The sequence below is a fragment of the Cricetulus griseus genome, chromosome 7 (assembly GCF_003668045.3).
Source record: "Cricetulus griseus strain 17A/GY chromosome 7, alternate assembly CriGri-PICRH-1.0, whole genome shotgun sequence".
In the NCBI taxonomy this organism is placed as follows: Eukaryota; Metazoa; Chordata; class Mammalia; order Rodentia; family Cricetidae; genus Cricetulus; species Cricetulus griseus.
Genome location: NC_048600.1, coordinates 26,433,553 through 26,452,810, shown reverse-complemented (window position 1 = coordinate 26,452,810; position 19,258 = coordinate 26,433,553). Strand labels below are relative to the sequence as shown.

Genomic DNA, 19,258 nt, shown 5'->3' with positions numbered 1-19,258 from the left:
TGAGAATGTTGAAAACCTGAGCCTCCTTGTCACTGGTGAAGCCCGAAGACAAGACTTTGTTTGGGGCATGAGTGTGGTTCTCCCTCGGTACCAAGTTTACCACACAGAACCACACCCTTGTCAAAAGGTCTTGTCTTCATTTTTGGTTGTGAGTCTAGCCTTTAATGGCTTAGCCATCTCTCCAGCCTGGTCTTATCTTCATATTTAAAAACACTTTTACAGGAAGCTGTGGTGTGGTGTCATCAGTGCACAGGGTTAGTTTTCAGGCTAACCACCAGACTCCGATTTTATGATGTGCCACTAATTTCATACATTTATCAGCATTGTCCAAAATATCATTTTATTCTTTAATGGAAAAAGCCATTAATATTCAAACAAAGGAATCACATTTTAAAAACCCTATATATAAGAAACAGCTTCCAAGAACATTCAAGCAGCAGTCAGGAGGGAAAATGTTTCAACAACCCACCTTGCTTCAAAATATACCAAAGAACGCAATCCAATTCACTGCTACAATTCATAGAATTCTTCAGTGTTTTCTTGAGACGCCGAGGTTCACTGCTGCAGTGTTTTTAGTGGCCGGCCAGCCAGCAAGTGCTGCTCGGAAAGGCCAAGGGCAGACAGCTGACCAGAGCCTTCACTGCCGGAAAACTGCCCGCTCCCAAGAAAAGACATTGGAAGGCTGAGCTGTGGCCTCACAACTCGTCCTTCTCCAGGTCATCAAGTTCCACATCGCTGAGGTCAATGTCATCCTCCACAGGAAGCTGGGACAGAAAGGTAGGTTAGAGCCTCGAATAACTAACGGTTTCCACAGAAAAACAGACTCCAGGATTCCAGCCTGGCTCTTAATACCAGTTATAACACTGATGGGAAACCAGACAGCTTGGGGTGGGGGCAGGTATAGGGGCAAAGTCTATAAATGTAGCCTAGGCTGGCTTCACTGTTCTTCCACCTTGGGTTCCCACAGCTGACTGCAGACATGTACCTCACCTGGTCTTTCTGTTTTTTAAACAGCTCCACTCTCTAGCTCAGTCTGGCCTCAAACTCATGGCAATCTTCCTGCCTTAGCCTTTCAAATGGTATAGTATGAATTTATAGGCATGAAGTCAAGCTCACCTGACCTTTATACTGTGATTTTTGCCTGCATGTATGTCTGTGCACCATGTGCATGGAATGCCTGGAGGCCAGAAGAGTGCACTGAGATTGCACACAGATGTGAACCATCATGTGGGTGCTGGGCATTGAACTCTGGCCCTGTTGGAAGAGCAGCCAGTGCTCTTAACTGCTGAGCCACCTCTCCAGCTCTAAGTCATGATTTTAGTAGAACAGTCTTCTTCCTCTAAAACTGAAGCCAGCCAGGCATGGTGCATGCTGGTTATGCCCCAGGCAGGACAGCAGGAGCACAGCCCTTGGTCTGATAGTGGACTTGGTTTCCAGGCACAGAGACACACGAGCTGGGGAGAGAAGACCTTGCTGCCACTCACCTCACCATCTCTACCATCCCAGGGCTCCCTGGCAGTGATGGCAGGAAAGGAACCACCTCCCACGGGTGCTGTGGAGCCACGTCCAAAAGACAGTTCCCTTGGGGAAAAAAATACCAAACACATTTATATGTACTTCCAATGAATAAACAAACTGTCAAAATGCAGTGTGTCTTGCACCCACAAAGTCAAGCACTACTTCTAAGTCCTTTCTGTTTTAAAGAATAAAACATGAAAGGCTGCCCATGACCCTTGCCTGCTAAGCCCATGAGTTTGCAAAACACATTACTAAGTGAGGTGAATGGTTTCAACCAACCCAGCCTGGTACCGGGAGAATACAGATACATAAAGTACTTACCAGTAAGACACGAACACCTATACTTGAAAAGTACTTACATAATCTGGCTACTAAAAATATTATTAGTGAGAAGTCCTAATCCTCTAGCCTCTACCATGCCCAGCGTTTTGAGGCTACTGTAGCCCAAAGCTGGTCTTGAACTTCTGACCCTGCTGCCTCCACCTCCTGAGTGTACAGACAACATGCATGCACCACTGTGCTAGGCTAAAACCTGTCTTTTATTTTGGGTTCTTTAGTTTTATGCTGAGAAATGAACAAGGAAGAAAGCAGGAACAGGAAACACAATTGACCTCTTTAGGTCAATGCCTTGTATTTGCCCAAGAAGTGTTAAGTTGAGTTTTAGGAAAAAGGTGAACAGCAGGGCAGGATGGAGAGCTCTGCAAACTGGCTTTTGAGTTAAGAGCCCATCATGTTTGTCTCATTTTCACATACATTCCAAAGCCTTCAAGGGCTTTGCCCTGAGGTCAGTAATCCCAAGTACATAGGAAGGGTGGGAATGGTGAGACACACTACACCGCACCCTCGATCATGAACAAGACCTCGTAAGACCTCACAGTTAGAATGAGGTCAGATGGTGTGCAATATGACAAGTAAGGCAGGGAGACAGTGCTGCCACAGGAAAGAGTAATGACTCTAAAGCTCAATTTTATAAACATCCAATTATGCTTATGTTTTAAATGCAATCGAGTTCCACTTACTGCCTGGCTTACGCAAAACAATATAAACCAACAAAACACAACAGATGAGACAATAAACAACTAAGAATTACCTGAGAAACTCATTAATGCCTTGTTCACTGAAAGACCCTTTGAGAAGAGCAAATTTCATTTTGCGAGCGTTGATGGCTGCCATGGCAGGGTACCCAAACCCTCCAATCCCCAGTGCATTCTCCAGCTCAGACTGAGCTCCAGCTTCTGTCCACAGCCACCTGGGAAAGCAGACTGGCTTTAGGGCAAGCATGCCTTTTGGATTAGAATCTAGAGTTACATTTATATCTTAGGAGCGTAGGATAGATAAGTGCTTAGATCCTACAAGGTGGTCCACTGAGTCACATGGATTTCCTGTGTCACCTGAATTTAGGTCACTGGGCATACTCTGGGTCTCAGCTGGTAAGCAACAGGCTAGTGACAAGCACAAGCAGAGGCAAACACAGATGCACACTGCAGAGAACACAAGGAGAGAGGCAGGAGGCCTGCACCCCGTTCTCAGGGGAGACAGCTTCAGAACTCACCCCCACATCTTCTTCTTGTATTTGTCAGCCAGCTTCAGAAGAATTTCCAAGTAAGAGTTCCTGCCTGCGGCCCCTGGTTTACAGACAAAAGACATTGAAGGTGAAATAAAATCATCTCACTCAGGAAGCACTCTGAGCAGCCAGCTGCGAGAACCAGTCTGTGCTCACCAGTGTCCAGGATGTGGGGCAGCACGGCCACGACACAGAGCTGGTGCTCCTCACACATCTTCTTGGCCACGTCTTCGTTGATTATCTGCGTACAGAAGACAGGGCAGTTGTGCAAGGCGACACTCAGAGAGTCCTTCCACACGATGCCTCCTCGCACAGATGTGTCATCTAGAACCCTCTAGAAGTACGTGCCAACATTCCTTCCTAAGCCACCTAAGCAGTCTCTGAAAGTGCAATGTCCTGGCCTGGCCTGCCACAGCTGTACCAACAGGTCACATGTCTGTGTATAAGGTTTCTACACAGGGCGAGGCTTTTGGTGTCTGTGAGAACGAAAAGAGTCTGCACTACTGGGCAGAGCTTACAGCTCAAGTGAGACTGAATTCACAGTGTAAGTATTTTAATCCCAGAAACTCAGGAAAAGTAGTAAATCAAAGAAAGGGGTTAATCACTGGGGCATGTGCCTATAACCTCAGCACTCGTGGGGCTGAAACAGGAAGACTGCTGTGAATTCAAGGCTAGCCTGGGGTAAATGGTCAAACTGTACAAAACACAGAAAGGCAGAGCTCATCTGAATAAAAGCAGCTTCCTCACCAGCAGGGGGCAGCACTTACCTCAAGCAGCTCTGGAGGAGGGGCATTATCCGAGAACAGATCCAGGGCCCTCGACACTATGTCTGATCTTGTCCGTCCACCATCATAGTCCACAGGAGCCTCGCCTTTCTGAAATATCTTGATTGTAGGGAATCCTCTAATCTATTAAAGTACAATAACAACCATAATATATAAAACATTGATTGAATAACAATAAGCCCACAATCTTTATGGTTTTTCTAAAACTATAGACATTTCACCATCACAAAAGTATGCTCCAGCCAAGCATGGGCACACACCTGTAATTCCAGTTATTGGAGAGGCTGAAGCAAGGATCACAAGTTGGAGGCCAATCTGGGCCACTTAATGAGACACTACCTCAAAAATAAATACTTAAGTGCCGGGAACGTGGCACAGTGGTGGACCATTTGCCTAGCATATGTCAGTCATTGCTTAAATCAACAAAACTGGGGTGGGGGATTTCCCAGCTGGAAGTATAGTCAGAGGTTCATTAATTGTGGAGTTCAGTCAAACCCTGTCCAAGTTCTGGGTATTGAATACAGTGTGTATACTCCAGAAACAGAGGATCAACTTTCCCAAAGCAAGATGAATAAATCACTAAAACCCAGGGCAAGCAAAAGCCAAGTGGAGTGATGGTGCACAGACCCACAAGCCCCAAGTTCCAGACTCAACAGTGAGGGACACCATGTCTTCATGTAAAATGGTTAAACATCTCCCTGCCAACTTGGAAGGGAGGCAGGAGTCAAACAGCTGTTGGAAGTTTTGAGTATCTCTTAAAGTAAATGAGCCTTAAGCATACTCACCCCATACCGGTTGGCCAGGACCTGGTTCACCGTAGCGTCCACGGCTGCCAGCTTTACTTTCCCCTTCGTTTGCTCCTTTACCTCTGTGGCTGCAGTGGCCCATTCTGGCTCCAGGCTGTAGAAACACATTTTAAAAGTACATGAACTCATAGCACAGGTCCTTACACTGAGCTGTACATCCTGGTCTAATCTGTTTTATGACACACTTCAAACACATCTTGGTGGCTTCACCAAAGACATGATGCCTCTGGGTGAACCTGGGAACAGCACAGTCCATAGCTGGATGACTATCCTGGGAGCATCATGACTGAGTACACTATATGGTTAAAGGCACTTACTTTTTGCAGTGTCCACACCATGGAGCATAGAATTCAACCATCCAAACATCGTCACTATCCAGGACATTCTTATCAAAGGTGTCGTCAGTCAGCTCTATCACATCCTTCTTACTGGAACTATCACCTCTGCCCTGTCACAATAACATAAACATTAAACTACTGCCCAGCCAAAAATGAACACTCCTACTACAAGTATAGACAAAACAATCATTTTACAAGGTAATCAAGTTTTTGATTTGTTCATTAGCAAATAAATGAAAATCATTACCAATATGATTGAATTGGAAGCATTCCTTAATATGACTTTTGTTTGGTAACAATCTTACTTTTAGACAATTCCACTACATTTAATACAGTATATGATCTGCCTTGATTTCTTTTTTTTTCTCATTCATTTATTTAGCTCATTGCCTTGATTTCTTCTACATGCTATTTTTATGAAGAGCTCAAGTACCCCACAGCTTGTCTGAATGCAGACTCTAGCAGATTGTTCTGTGTAGACACAACTGCTGACACTAGTGTTTCATCTTTCCCAGACCTTGCACACAACAGGCAAGTACTCGGCCACTTTACTATCTGTAATCAGACTAATTGCCATGGCAGGGGCAAGGCAACAGTGTCACCTCTGGACTATCTACAGCTAGTTTCACTGGTCCCCTGAGGGGGTGGAGAGCCATTTTATAAATAACTTCATTTCTAAGGGTGCATGGGCATCATAGTCAAGCTTCACATTTTACATTTTATACAAAAGCATGTAAAATACCAATCCTAGGGCTGCAGAGATGGCTCTGAGGTTAACAGCACTGCCTGCTCTTCCAAAGGTCCTGAGTTCAATTCCCAGCAACCACATGGTGGCTCACAACCATCTGTAATGAGATCTGGTGCCCTCTTCTGGTGTGCAGGAATGCAGGCCGAACACTGCATACATAATAAATAAATAAATTCTAAAACAAACAAACAACCCCCCCCCAAAAAAAAAACCAATCCTAGAATAGGAACTTGTCTCTCTTCTTCTTCCTATTTATCTTGTAGAACTTCCCATGCGTTCTATACTCACTGCCACAGACTCAGGTCAAGAGCTCTCGAAAAGGCAGGCTCAAAGTGAGTCTAAGTTTCGATTCTCCTCTTGGAACTAGGAAGGTCATGAGATCCCAGAGCCTGTTGCCCACCCTTAGCACAGAGCTTCTTCACTCTGTAGTTTCAACTCCCCATTCCAGCCTGGGGCTCCAAACACCTATCTGGGAACCTCATTCTCAGACTGCCAGGATGTTCTGGGACTAAGTCAATCCTGCCATGTAACTCTAAGGAAAGAACAGGCTGGGTAGAGATCATTCACTCCTGCAATACCAAACTTGGGAGGCAGAAGTACAAGAATTTAAGGTCATTCTTGGCTACAGAGAGAATCCAAGGCTAGCCTAGGTTACATGACATCCTTTGTAAGGAACACACATTCAGGCAGAAAACTAAGATGCACTAAGACAGGCACCGTACAGTCTTACCTGTTTTCCAGAACTGTACCCACCACTCCGCCCACTAAGACGATCCTTCACGAGCTGGCGCAAAGCACTGAGGGCAGCATCTACGATGGCCTCCCCAGTTCTGCCACCTGTGGGACAGCAAAGGACAGTCAGGTGAAGGCAGGCAACCTCAGGCTGGCCTTCTGCACAAGTGCCTCTCTGGCGCCTGTGAAGACTTGTAACTCCTATCTTTCAGGCAACTGAAGGTAATCAGGTCTATGTGCATTAGCTGCAGCACTCTCCTAGAATGCACTCTGCCCTAGACTCCCCACCCAAATGTCCGTTTCTTCAGTTCCTGCTTACTATGTGAACAAAAGCTCTCTGTTTACTATCTGCAGAACCACATCTTCTCATGAGAAAATCTCACATCTATGGAATGTACAACATGTAAACGGAAGAGAAGCTTAACATTTAGTCAGGAAGACAGGAAATTTCCAAGTACAGGGGAGAAAGCCAACAACACCTTTCCTAAGACACAGAGAGTAGACAGAAGTTTGTGGGAAGAGTAGAACATGAGACATGGAGAGTAGACAGTGTGTGGGAAGTGTAGAACATGGGACATGGAGAGTAGACAGTGTGTGGGAAGAGTAGAACATGGGACATGGAGAGTAGACAGTGTGTGGGAAGAGTAGAACATGAGACATGGAGAGTAGACAGTGTGTGGGAAGAGTAGAACATGGGACATGGAGAGTAGACAGTGTGTGGGAAGAGTAGAACATGGGACATGGAGAGCAGACAGTGTGTGGGAAGTGTAGAACATGGGACATGGAGAGCAGACAGTGTGTGGGAAGAGTAGAACATGGGACATGGAGAGCAGACAGTGTGTGGGAAGAGTAGAACATGAGACATGGAGAGTAGACAGTGTGTGGGAAGAGTAGAACATGGGACATGGAGAGCAGACAGTGTGTGGGAAGAGTAGAACATGAGACATGGAGAGTAGACAGTGTGTGGGAAGAGTAGAACATGGGACATGGAGAGTAGACAGTGTGTGGGAAGAGTAGAACATGAGACATGGAGAGTAGACAGTGTGTGGGAAGTGTAGAACATGGGATGTCTCTGAAGCCAAGTGAGCAGAAAGCAATTGAGGTGTCTTTCTATTGTGCTTTAAGTTCAGTCAGGATCAACTCAATCCTAAGCAACCACATTCACCTTAATAAAACTCAGGAGCAGCCAGGGCTGCATGAGACTCGACAGAGAGAAAAGAAAAGAAAAGAAAAGAAAAGAAAACAAAAAAAAAAAAAAAAAAAAAAAAAAATGTCAACTAGACAGATGACAATAATGTGGAAGTCTACTCAAAACTAGAGACTCAAAACCCCAGGACTACTAACTGTTCCAGAAGAGCAGCGACAATACATGCTTTGAAGCCATCTTCAGAGTTCAAAGGCCAATATCATATTAGAAGGAAAACACTACAGGAATCACCCTGACTTGTGGTTCCCATCTTTTTTTTTTTTTTTTTCTTTTTTTGTATGCACAATGTCTGCAGCCAAATTTATCCCTAGGTCCCAGGGCAGGAGACACAGGGCCCATGAGCAGCAGAGCTTGCTGTGGCAGCCATCTGGGCCAGCTCCCATCATAAGAAGACGGGAACTGAATTTGACTTGACTGCAGGGTTCCCATCTTCTATGGTCAACTTAACCACAGTCCAAGAATATGGTTTGTCTTAGCTCTTTCAAGTGAGACCTCAGTCACTAAGTTCTACAGTTCTGTTTTACTATTGGTTACTGTTATTAATTTCTGACTGCCTACTTTATAAAGTACATATGGATAGGGACAGTCTTTTTAAGGTCAGGCACCTACGAGGAGTTTTATACCAACTGTATGTATGGAGGAACACTCAGGAAGTGCTCAGGTAACTGAAGCGCCAGACTCAACATAAGAGCAGCCTTCCACTTCTACTGCAGAGTTTTCTACGTCTGAGCCAGCCTCCTTGTCCCACCCTTTGTACAGAATACACCCAAGCAGAGCTCATCTAGGGAAAGAGGGTTTTCCCACTGTGCACCAGTGTTGACCCACTCTTTCCATAACAGGCCACATGCATACGAGTACTATATCTTTGAGGCCACTCTGCCCTCTGCAGCCACTCAGCTCTGCTGTTCTGGTGCAAAAACAGCCTTGCCAATCCATAAAGCCACAGGTCTGGCTGTGTTGCAAACACCTTATTTACAGCAGGTGAGATGGCTCAGCAGGTAAAAGTGCTTGGCACCAGTCAGGCAAACTGAATTTAATTTCTAAGATGCACATGGTAGAAGGTGCACAGGTACAGAACTCCTGAAAATGGCCTTATGAGTTCAAGTCCACACATGCCACCAATAAGTAAGTGTAATAAAAACAACCTTATTTACAAATAGAGACACCCGAAGAGAATGCTGTAAGTATGCTGTTTTGTCAATCAGCAAAACTATAACCAATTATCATTTTGAAGCAAAAAGACAAACGTTTACTCCACAAAACAAAACTCATCATCAAGGGAAAAATGCATCCAAGGCATTGTCTCCAAGGATTCTGACCCCCAAGTCACGAGATTTAGCAAGGAGTCTGGTACCTATTACCTAGTATGCATCTCCCATGCTTTGCCGCATATACTGTTTTAATTTCATTCTGGTAACCTGGGCAGGTTCCCCCCACCCCCTTACAGAAAAGCAGCAAGACCCGAGCATGGAGGGACAGGGCAGCTGCGGCAGGCTGTGCCTTGAATTTATCCTTCAGACTCCACAGCCCTGGGACCTCCCCAGGCCAAGTCTGATTGGGATTCTCCTACTTAGCCCACAGGCACCTCTGTTCACATGCAAAGACCAGTTCTTTGTCATATTTAGCAAAATTTTTAAAAACTTTTAGCCAAATTCACCATAATGTAAAAGTTATGCTCAACATTTTCATAAGGACCAAGATCTGTCCCAAATCATCAATTTTGATTAGAATCTGTTTGTGTGTGTATGTGTGTAGCTAATGATCAACTGAAGACCTTGCATGTACTGAACACAAGCTCACCATCCAGCCACCCCACCCCCAACCCACAGTGGTGCTTTAAGAGCAGTGTGACTAAGATAACATTTATTCCTGGGAGTTCAGAGCCAGAACTCTTTAGTTACTTCACTGACTCCCAACAGACACGCACAACTTTCTTGTCTCTAGAACAGGCAGAATTTGGAGTACCTGTTATCAACAGTTTATGACACTAATAGCAGCGTCATAGTCAACAGTGTATTAAGGGATAAAGAGCACAGGCAAATACCATGTATGCTTTGCCAGACTCTAGTCTTACAGTAAGGGGAGGAAGACACAGATCTTCATCAAGTATTAAATAGCTGTAATGAGAAAGGCACGGAGGTAAAAAGGTGTGGGTCTACGACCACTCTAAATAATTCACATTCACGCACACATGTGCACACACCTGCAGTCCCCTCCCGCCCTTTACCTACAAGCTAATGCTCAAAACCTGGAGGAGGCACTAAGTGCTGTGTGCTGTCACAGAAAGCAAGGTTAAGATGATGCAGGAGCCAGGCTAACTGGTTACAGAAGGTGTCGCCTACAGGGGAACAGAGTAGGAAGAGTCCTTACCCTGATAATCTTCTGGTTTGTTTTTGTTAGCTCCGAATATCTTGATGGTAGGGAATCCCTGGACACCATACTGACCTCCCAGGGACTGATGCTTATCTGCATCAACTGCACCGACTTTGACAACATCCTGAGGAAATACAGACACATTACCTCCTTTTCTTAGACCTACAGCCCAGTCTGACTCGTACACAGGTAAAGGGCTCGGTGAAGTTACAAGGACCACTGAAGATTTTAGCCTTGAAAACCACAAGAGAATATAAGTTGTACAATGGGTGAAGGGCAAGTCCAGCCAGCAGGGAGTCTCTGAAAGACTGGACACCAAAGCCTTCAGAATCAGCGTGGCTATAATAATTATATAATTTAGCTTGGAAATGGATGGAATAAAACCAGACGGCATGAGAAGTAACATCTGTCCCACACCAATCCCCCATAGGGTATTTGGCAGTACAACCAGCACTCAGAACTTCATCATGCAAATTAACTTCCCAGTGTACACTAACCCATCTGCAGATTTAAACATGCAGCGGAGGAGGCCATCTCAGATACTCACTTTCAATGCAGTGGCTGCTTTCTTCCATTCTGGTGTTAACCTCTGGCAATGACCACACCTGCCAAGAGACAAAACACAAATATGGTGACAGTTAAACCCTCTGACCTTCAGTTCATAAAGCAGCCACAAGTGGGGGTCCCCACAGGGCTGGGAGCTTGCAAGAACAAGGACCAAGAGGTCCAGTGACTACTTTCATCATTCTAATAAAAACTCCAGCAAACCATGATCATTACACAAACTCCATCACTTACTGACTATTGAACAGGCCTGTTAGAACACAGGGAAAACTTGTTTTCCAGGTACTGATTCTGTAAAAGCAACCAGAACTTTCTGTAAGTCAGGCAGGGCAGCACACACCTGTCATGCTGGCACTTGGGTGGCAGGGGCATGACAACCACAAGTTCAAGGCCAGCCATCTGCACAGTGAGCTTCAAGACAGCAAAGACAACATAGTGAGATCCCTCTCCCAAAGCCCAAACAAGTAAAATGTGCTGTGAAAGTGTCAACAATGCAGCACACTGTATGACAGAGGCAGAAACCCACTTCTACTATCCAGTAAGGTCATGGGCCACTGTACCGTTCATTCTCACTGCTGTGGAATGCCCACTGTGTGCAGACTGTGTGGTTTACCCACAGGCAATATGGTGCATATTTTAAAAAGGTTTTACTTGTCTCTTCTATCTGGGTCTCTAAGGACTTCAACGGATCTGTGTAAAGCTGAGGACAGGCCTTCACTATCTTCATGCTATACATGATAAAATAGAGGCTGGCAAATGACTAGATTCCCATGTTGGCCCGCCTGTGCTACTGCCTTTCTAAAACGAGCCACTGCCCCACCATGCTCCCACACAGACACCATGTAATTAATACTCTAGAGGGACCTGAACTCAGTTCCAACATTTTAATTAAGGTTATTTTGTGGCAATGCCTTGAATTGGTGCTTTGACATATTTATACCCATTTACATATGCTTTGCTGCTTAGGTGAGACACTCAGAATCCAGAAGTCAAATCTTCACATGGCTTAGTTATCATTACACATGATCATTAAAATCACCAAAGACATTCTAGCATCATCTATGTGTACAACAACTTTAGAATTACATAGTTGTTAGACTTGCTGATGCCTTTTGGTATCTATTAGTTGAGGAAAGAAGTGCGAGTTGAATATCCATAACCCTGAAATTTAAGCTCAGTGCCTAGTGTGAGCAAAGCCCTGGCTCAATCTCCGCACTGCAGAGTAAAAACCAAACAAAGCCACCAGAACAGGAAACCTTTTGAGCAGTTCAGGACATCCAGTTCTGGGTTTTTAAATTTTAGATTAGAGATATTCAGTGGGTAAAATCTGTGTAAATATTTTAAAATCTGAAAAACTGCAAAAACCTCTGGCCCCTAGCATTTTAGACAGCAGATCCTCAATTTGTACTCTATTACATAGGCTCTGTCTTATGGTTCTTTTTTGAGTCTCCTGTAGTGCAAAGGTTGACACTGAACTTCTGATCCTCACAAATGTTTTGCTATGTGGCCCTGGAACTCCTCACAATCCTCTTGCCTCTGTTTCTGGAGTGCTAGAACTAAAAGCATGTACCATTTGCTCAACTACCTGCTCTAGTCAATAGCCAAAGCCTTTACTCTATGAAGGAATCCAAGGTTGTCCCTGGATGGAAGAATCCAAGCATAAAAAGGCCCAAAGTGGTTGTTCTAATTTGATGTTTTCTGCATAAAACTGCCAGCACAATCGTTACCTTCCATACCCAGAACCTGCCTTCAAAAATCACACCATCTGCTAAAGTTTCACGGGGGAAGTTTTCTTGCACTGCAGCTCTCAGAAACACATCAACTACCCACAATACAAGCTATAAGAAGCTAAATGTGCAAACACCTCACAGAGACATTTAATTACTTAGCAGCCTGGACAGGTACTATTTGCCCATGCTAGTTTAAATGGGCTGACCACAGAAACCAGCACTTGGATGTAAAAACCTTTATAAAACAGTCACAGCATTAAAAAGAACCAGGTTCACAATGTGCTGGCATGAACGTTTAGTACTGCACTCCACTTGCTACAGTGACCTAAGAAATCTGCAGAGAAGCAGTGCTAAGTTTCTAAAACTGTCTCAGAATCCACAAAGGAACTTTCACAAGACAACTCAGGACTTCAGAAGCTGGTGGTAAGAAATCCCATGAGAGCCCAGGTATGGCAGCACAGGTCTGTGGAGACTCAGGCAAAGGAACAAGGTCAAGGAAGGCTTCCCTGCGATTTGGAAGTAAGTTCAAGGCCAGCCCAGGCAACTTGATCATTTCCTGCCTTAAAAATAAACCAAGTTCATGTCATACCCAGTGGTAGGTCAAATGAGATGCCCCCCCCCAAGTCTCGGGCACTGTAATACTCAGTGCCCGGTTGGTGGCGATGCTTGGGCAGGCTGAGGACATGAGTCACTGGGACGGGCTTTGGCAGTTTAGACTGTTACCACTTCTAGTTAGCTCTCTCTGCCGCTTTAGCACCATGCCTTTGGTCTGCTGCCTCTGCTTCACCACCCCAGCCTCTCCTTCTGGAACTATAAGCCCAAATAAACTTTTTTTTTTCTGTAAGTTGCCTTGATTGTGGTGTTTTACACAGCAACAGAAAAGTGACTAAGGATTTCTTCCAGAAGCTTAGGAGATGCTGTTCACTGTGAGTGTTCAACCCTGTGTCAGCTCATCTTCAGATGTGCAGTTGATAGTTAGCTTCTCTCAGGGGTCTTACGTTCTGCTGCTTTACAGCCACCGCCATCCTGTACACGTTTTACCTACTTCCCCCTGATGTGTCTCCACTTCCCCTTCCATCACATGCTTTAACTAGTCAGCCTTGCAACACTGCATTCTGTCTATGTAGGAAAGCCCAGGTCTCCTTCCACCAAGTGGGTCCTGAGGTCGAACTCAGGTCACCACTATTGGCAGCAAGCACCTTTGCCCAAGAGACACCTTGCCAGACCACCCCACAACTGACTCAATCTCCATGGCTTTCAAGAGACCCGACATGTGCAGTGCAGTCTCCTAGTCTACAACTATTTGGGCATGGTGGCACAGATCTGTAATCTCAGTTCTCAGAAAGCTGAGGCAAGAGCATATAAGCTCTAGGCCAGTCTGGGCTACATAATTCCAGGGTTCCAGACCAACCTAGACCAAACAGGACACCTGCACTCATGTGTACATACACACATTTAAAAACAGCCAGGCATAGTGGTACACCTTTAATCCCAGCACCTGGGAAGCAGATGCAGCTCAAGGCCAGCCTGTTCTAGTTTCAGGTCAGCCAGAGCAAGTGACCCTTTCTCAAAAAAGCAAAATCAACCAATCTTTAAAAAGCATAACTATTTTATAAAATACATACCATGGAGCATAAAACTCTACAAGCCACAGACTATTGCTCTGAATAACTTCTCTGTTGAAATTTGATGGCGTTAATTCAATGACATCGTCACTAGAGGAATAGAGACCGCTGGCAGCCAGAAAGAAGGTACAGCTCACCAGACCTGGACAAATGACAAAACACAGTGATGACAACACAGGCTCTTCTTCCCCAACCCAAGGCCCTTATAGAAGAGGACGGCCTGGGTCTGCCACTGCCCTTGGGTCCTTCCTGTTGCAGTGCTGGGCACGAAGGGCATGAATCACTCAAAATCACGACAGCTGCTACTTTCAATTTCAAGTTAAGCACTCGATTCTTCGCAGCCAGAACCTAGGAACCATCCTCATTTTGTAAATAAGCAAACACAGGAAGAAAAGGCCCATGTATAGTTGAGGCAAACACACCAAATGACAGAGTGGTTCTCTAACTCGTTTCCAAGTTATTGGTTAAGCATGCCTTGGCATGAAGAAACAAATACATTATTCAAGAACAGTGCACCTGATGGATCCATTTTTTTTTTTAAAGATGTGAAAAAAGTAGGGGAGATGGCCCAGTGAATTAAGAACACTTGCTATGCAAGCATAAAGATTCAAGTTTGTGGGGCTGGAGAGATGGCTCAAAGGTTAAGAGCACTGGCTGCTCTTCCCGAGGTCCTGCGTTCAATTCCCAGATACCACATGGTGGTTCACAACCACCATCCGTTATGAGATCTGGTGCCCTCTTCTGGTGTGCAGATATACATGGAAGCAGAATGCTGTATACACAATAAATAAATAAATAAAATCTTAAAAAAAAAAAGATTCAAGTTTGTATCCTTAGTGTCTACATAAAGAGCTGACTATGACTTTACATGCCTGTAACACCACTGTGGGGGAGAGGAGGGGCAGAAGGATCCTGGAAGCTTGCTGGCCAGCCTAACTGAAAAGTGAGCTTTTGCTTTAGTTAGTAACCCTCTCAAGGGAGTAAGAGATAGTGATTAGAGGAATAGAGGAAGGCACTCAATATGTCCCTTTGGCTTCTGCATTGTAGGCACAGGTGTATAGACCTCTACAGTCAAGAGAATGCATCACATATGCCCTCACACACAAACACAAAGACACAACAGAACTATGGAGAAAGGAAGGGACCAAAGGGAGAGGAACAAGAAAGGGTAATGGGGAGTTTGTGTTGTGAATATGGCCAAAGTACATTATGTACATGTATGAAAATGTCCCAAGGAAACCTACTATTCTGTGCAGTTAATACATTCGAATATCAATGTCTAAGAAGTATAATACATTTGAATTATAGAGAGGGTCAATATTGCAGGAACTTATGAAAAAAAGTGGTCTTTTCTAAGAGTGATGCCACTCACACACCAAGAAGCATGGAATGAGAGCCATTAACACACTACCAGGGAACAACAGGGAAGGATGCAGCTGGCTACTGCATTTAACAACAAGTTGTCTGTGAGCACCTGGGCAACTGTGACAGTGAAAATAACCAGCAGCCAGTGGGCAGAGGATTGGAGGAGAGGAGGCAGTAAGTTCAGAGAACACAGACAGTTCTGCAGGCTGGAAGTAGAAAGTGTGTGGGGTAGGGTGAAGCTTTGGTGTAGAGATGGGAGTCATCTGTGTGGCTACGTATGCATGTTGGAGAGGCGAAGGACACCGAAGGTCTCTACCAAAAGCCCAAGTCAGGACGGGAATCTAGAGTCAGTGACAGAGGAGTTATGGAAGGCTCCATTTCATTCACAAAGTGGGACAGGATGGGTACATCTGGATGCCAGTGGGGCTGTTCCCGAAAACAACTATCCACCATGGAAGCCATCAGCCACATGTGGTTACCCCAAACTGAGAGGTCCTCCAAGGGTTAGAAAAGCATACCAGGTTCCAAAGATTTGGAGAAAAAAAAAAAAAAACAACAAATTTTATTAATATTTTCATACTGATTGAGTATGTGCTGAAATGATGGGTAAAATACAGATGATCAGGACTTAGTGACAGCATTCTAACTGAGAGGTATGTATGGAGACTATGTCACCATGTGACAAAGGCACAGATAGGGGCAGCTAGGACATCAATCATTAGGGCGTAGAATCCAATGGGGTTGCCACCATGAATATGGTCATTGTGCAATGTTACCTCTTCTGCTTCAGTTGTGGCTCCTAGAAATAGGATTACATTGTATACAAAGTTGCACCATTACAATTTCTATTGGATGGTGCTGTTCCGCAAAGGGAATAGTAGTTTGCCTCCAAGTGCTGGGATTTAAAGACATGTGTTACCAGGTCCAGAGAGTTCTACTACTTACAAGACTGTTTAAAGATGTTTATGAAATTGTTACGAATCCCTATCGGCTCAATACACTATGTCTTGTGAGAATTTCAGAGCCAGAAAAAAAATTAGAAGTTATGGACACTTTGTACACAAAGTTTATGGACTATTACCTCCAACACTAGAAACTTGTTGCAGTCTACTTCTGACTGGTGGTCACCCTAAGTTTTAAGGTATTTAGGTCTTAGAACTTTGATAAGTGTTGTTTCTAATGGGTAGCCACCTGTTAAGGGAAGCTCAGAGAACTAGGTGAAGTGTAAAGCCAAAAAAATCTAGGAACTGTCTAGGAAAACAAATTGTCCATGCACAAGAAATGCCTTCCTGAGGCATGGAGTCACTGTCCATCCCTGAGGATGCCGGCAGAGGATACACATTCTCCCCTGACGCCTAAATGGTCAAGAGAAGCAGAACCACCCGATTCTGTCTCAGTGTGATGGCTCCAAGAAGATCTACCAGGGTCAGGGAGGTGCAAACACACTGCCGTTGGCATCTGCTCACCAACCAACAACCCCCTTCCTGGGGGGGGGGGGCTGATTTACTATGCAGAGTAGGTCAATGCTGACCCATCAAGTTCTGTTTCACAAGGCCACTCTACACAGTGACAATGAGCACCTCCAGGAAACAGAACTCCTGGGGTCCACACTCCATGCGTACAGATGGTTGTGCCATCTGTGGCTTCCCATTCAATCTCCGTAGCCGTTAAGGGTGTTATAAATTCACGCCTGTAACATTTCTGCCTGGCACCCGCCTGCAGCAGGGTGTCCAAAAAGAAAAGAAAAATAGGGGACTGACTACCTGATTAAAATAATGAGTTAATTGATAGGCTCACTTTCATAAACACTCACGGGAAAACTAGAGATTAAATCTTTCCCTCTCATCTGCTCTCCACAGTAACCCAGCAAGTACTTCTTAAACACGTACTACCTACCGCTCATAGGGTAAGCACGGTTTAAAAAGAAAAAAAAAAGAAAGAAAGAAAAAAAAAAAAAGGCAGAGAGGCGAGAAAACGTGCTCCCGGTCACAGACAGTAAACGAAGGGGGAGGGAGTGCAGGGACCCATCTCCCCTACTTTCCAGCCAGGATCTAGGCTGCGTTAAGTAATGTCTGAGAGTTTAGGGCCGCAAACAAAGACAGCCGGGGAGGGAGGGAACCCCCAAATTCACCCACTGGGTCGCTAAACATCATTCCGGGGCATCTGGGTGGACGCTCAAAGGCTTTAAAAGTGCTCAGGTGCGGTGAGGCCTCCCTTGGAGGGCACTGGCCACCTTCGGTTTGCATCTCAGAACCGGCTTCTGCTACCGGCGTCTGTAAGTGAAGGCTGAGGTGGACCGGTGGACCGGTGGTGGCTCGCACTCGGGGTGAGCAGAAGCTGCGAGTCCCCGGCTCCCCGGGGCCTCCTGCAGAGGGCCCAGTCGGGCCTCTCCCACCCCGCCAGCAGAGAAGTCCCCAGGCCGGCCCGGCACTCTGTCCCCACCGCTCGGGCCTGCTCAGCGGCCCCGGGCCCTCCGACCTCCCCCGGCCCAGCCTCCCACCGCAGGCCCGCGCTTACCGAACCCAAGGCGAGCCATGCCGAGAAGCCGCATTCTGTCCGCGCCGCCGCCGCTCCGGCTCTGCCGCGCCCACGTCCCGCCCTCGGCTTCTAGCGGGCGGTGCGCCGGCGCGCGGGGGCGGGCCGGAAGGGCTCGCCGCGCCGTGGCCGCCGCTCATTGGTCTCTGTGGACTTCGCTCGCGTGCCTGGCCAATGGGAAGCGGCCGGGTAGAGGTTACCGGTTTGGTTTTTTTTTTCTTTTTTTTTTTCCTTCGTGGGGCCAGGGACCAGCGGTGGAGTGGAGCTGGGCGGGGCGAGGATGGGCGGGGAATGAAGGGGCAGGACCAAAGGATGTTCTGAGCTGTCCCTGCGGGTCCCCCTCGTCCCCTTAATTTTTCCTGAGCTAACTGGAAATCCAGGGCTGAGTCTTCATTTCTCCCAGTTCCTCATTCTCTTTCCTCTTTGCCTCTCTCGTGGCCCCTTCCAGCCCTCACTTTTTGACCTGTCTCTTATGTTGGGAGACTAGCCCCGGGTCCTCAGTGTATTTACGGCCTTATTAAATGACATATTTATTCCTTTGTACGCGGAAACCCTTTGCCGAGCTTATTCTGTATAAAGCACCTTTCCACACTTATTTTGTTAAATTGACCGCAAAGCCTTGCTCACTCACGTGACCCTGGGACCCTCAGAGCTTTAAAGAGCTGTGGGAGGTGGCCAAGGTGGGGGCTAAAATGCATCATCTGGCCGAGAGTGCTTTGCAATATTTACAAAGGTGTTTTAAGGCGAACACAGTAAGACACAATTAAAAATAATGTCTGGGGATGCAGTTCTGATGGTAGAGTGCTTGCCTAGTATACATGAAGCCCTGGAGTAGATTTCAGGCGCCCAGAAACACACCGTGGTGACTGTGCTGGCTAGTTTTATAGCAGCTTGACTCAAGCTAGAGTTGGAGGGAACTTCAATTGAGGAAATGTTGCCATAAGAACCAGCTGTAGGGCATTTTCTTCATTAGTGATTGAGAGCCCAACTCACGGTGAGGGGTCCATCCCTGGGCTGGTAGTTCTGAGTTCTGTAAGAAATCAGGCTAAACAAGCCATGAGGAACAAGACACTAAGCAGCACCCCTCTAAGGCCTCTGTCTATTAGACACAAACTAGAGTCATTTGGGAAGAAGGTACCTCAATTAAGGAATTGCTTCCATCTGTAAGGACAGTGGGTATGTCTGTGCAGGCTTTTTTTTTTTTTTTTTCCCGATAATCCATGGAGGAGGGCCCAGCCCACTGGAGGCAGTGCCTCCCCAGGACAGATCAAGCCAGGAGGCAGGGGTCCTGTGTGGTCTTAGCTTCAGTTCCTGCCTCCATGCCTCTTGATAGATTCTAACCCAAATTAACTGTTTCCTTCCCAAGCT

General features: G+C 45.9%; 1 protein-coding gene and 1 non-coding gene across 2 annotated transcripts; both read right to left on the bottom strand.

Annotated features, from left to right (window-relative positions):
- Positions 1 to 319: 319 nt before the first annotated feature.
- Pdia6 (protein disulfide isomerase family A member 6) lies at positions 320 to 17,989 on the bottom strand. The gene is made up of 13 exons (XM_027424676.2): positions 17,873 to 17,989; positions 13,991 to 14,132; positions 10,619 to 10,676; positions 10,069 to 10,195; positions 6,490 to 6,596; positions 4,991 to 5,121; positions 4,653 to 4,767; positions 3,850 to 3,990; positions 3,239 to 3,323; positions 3,071 to 3,143; positions 2,609 to 2,767; positions 1,485 to 1,581; positions 320 to 764 (listed from the first exon to the last, which is right to left on the bottom strand). The coding sequence occupies exons 1-13, from the start codon at positions 17,904 to 17,906 to the stop codon at positions 696 to 698; spliced, it is 1,338 nt and encodes a 445-aa protein (XP_027280477.1). The 5' UTR covers positions 17,907 to 17,989; the 3' UTR covers positions 320 to 695.
- On the bottom strand, positions 7,982 to 8,117 carry LOC113836616. Its single transcript, XR_003487014.1, has one exon. It is a non-coding gene; the product is annotated as a small nucleolar RNA SNORA5 (small nucleolar RNA).
- Positions 17,990 to 19,258: the final 1,269 nt, after the last annotated feature.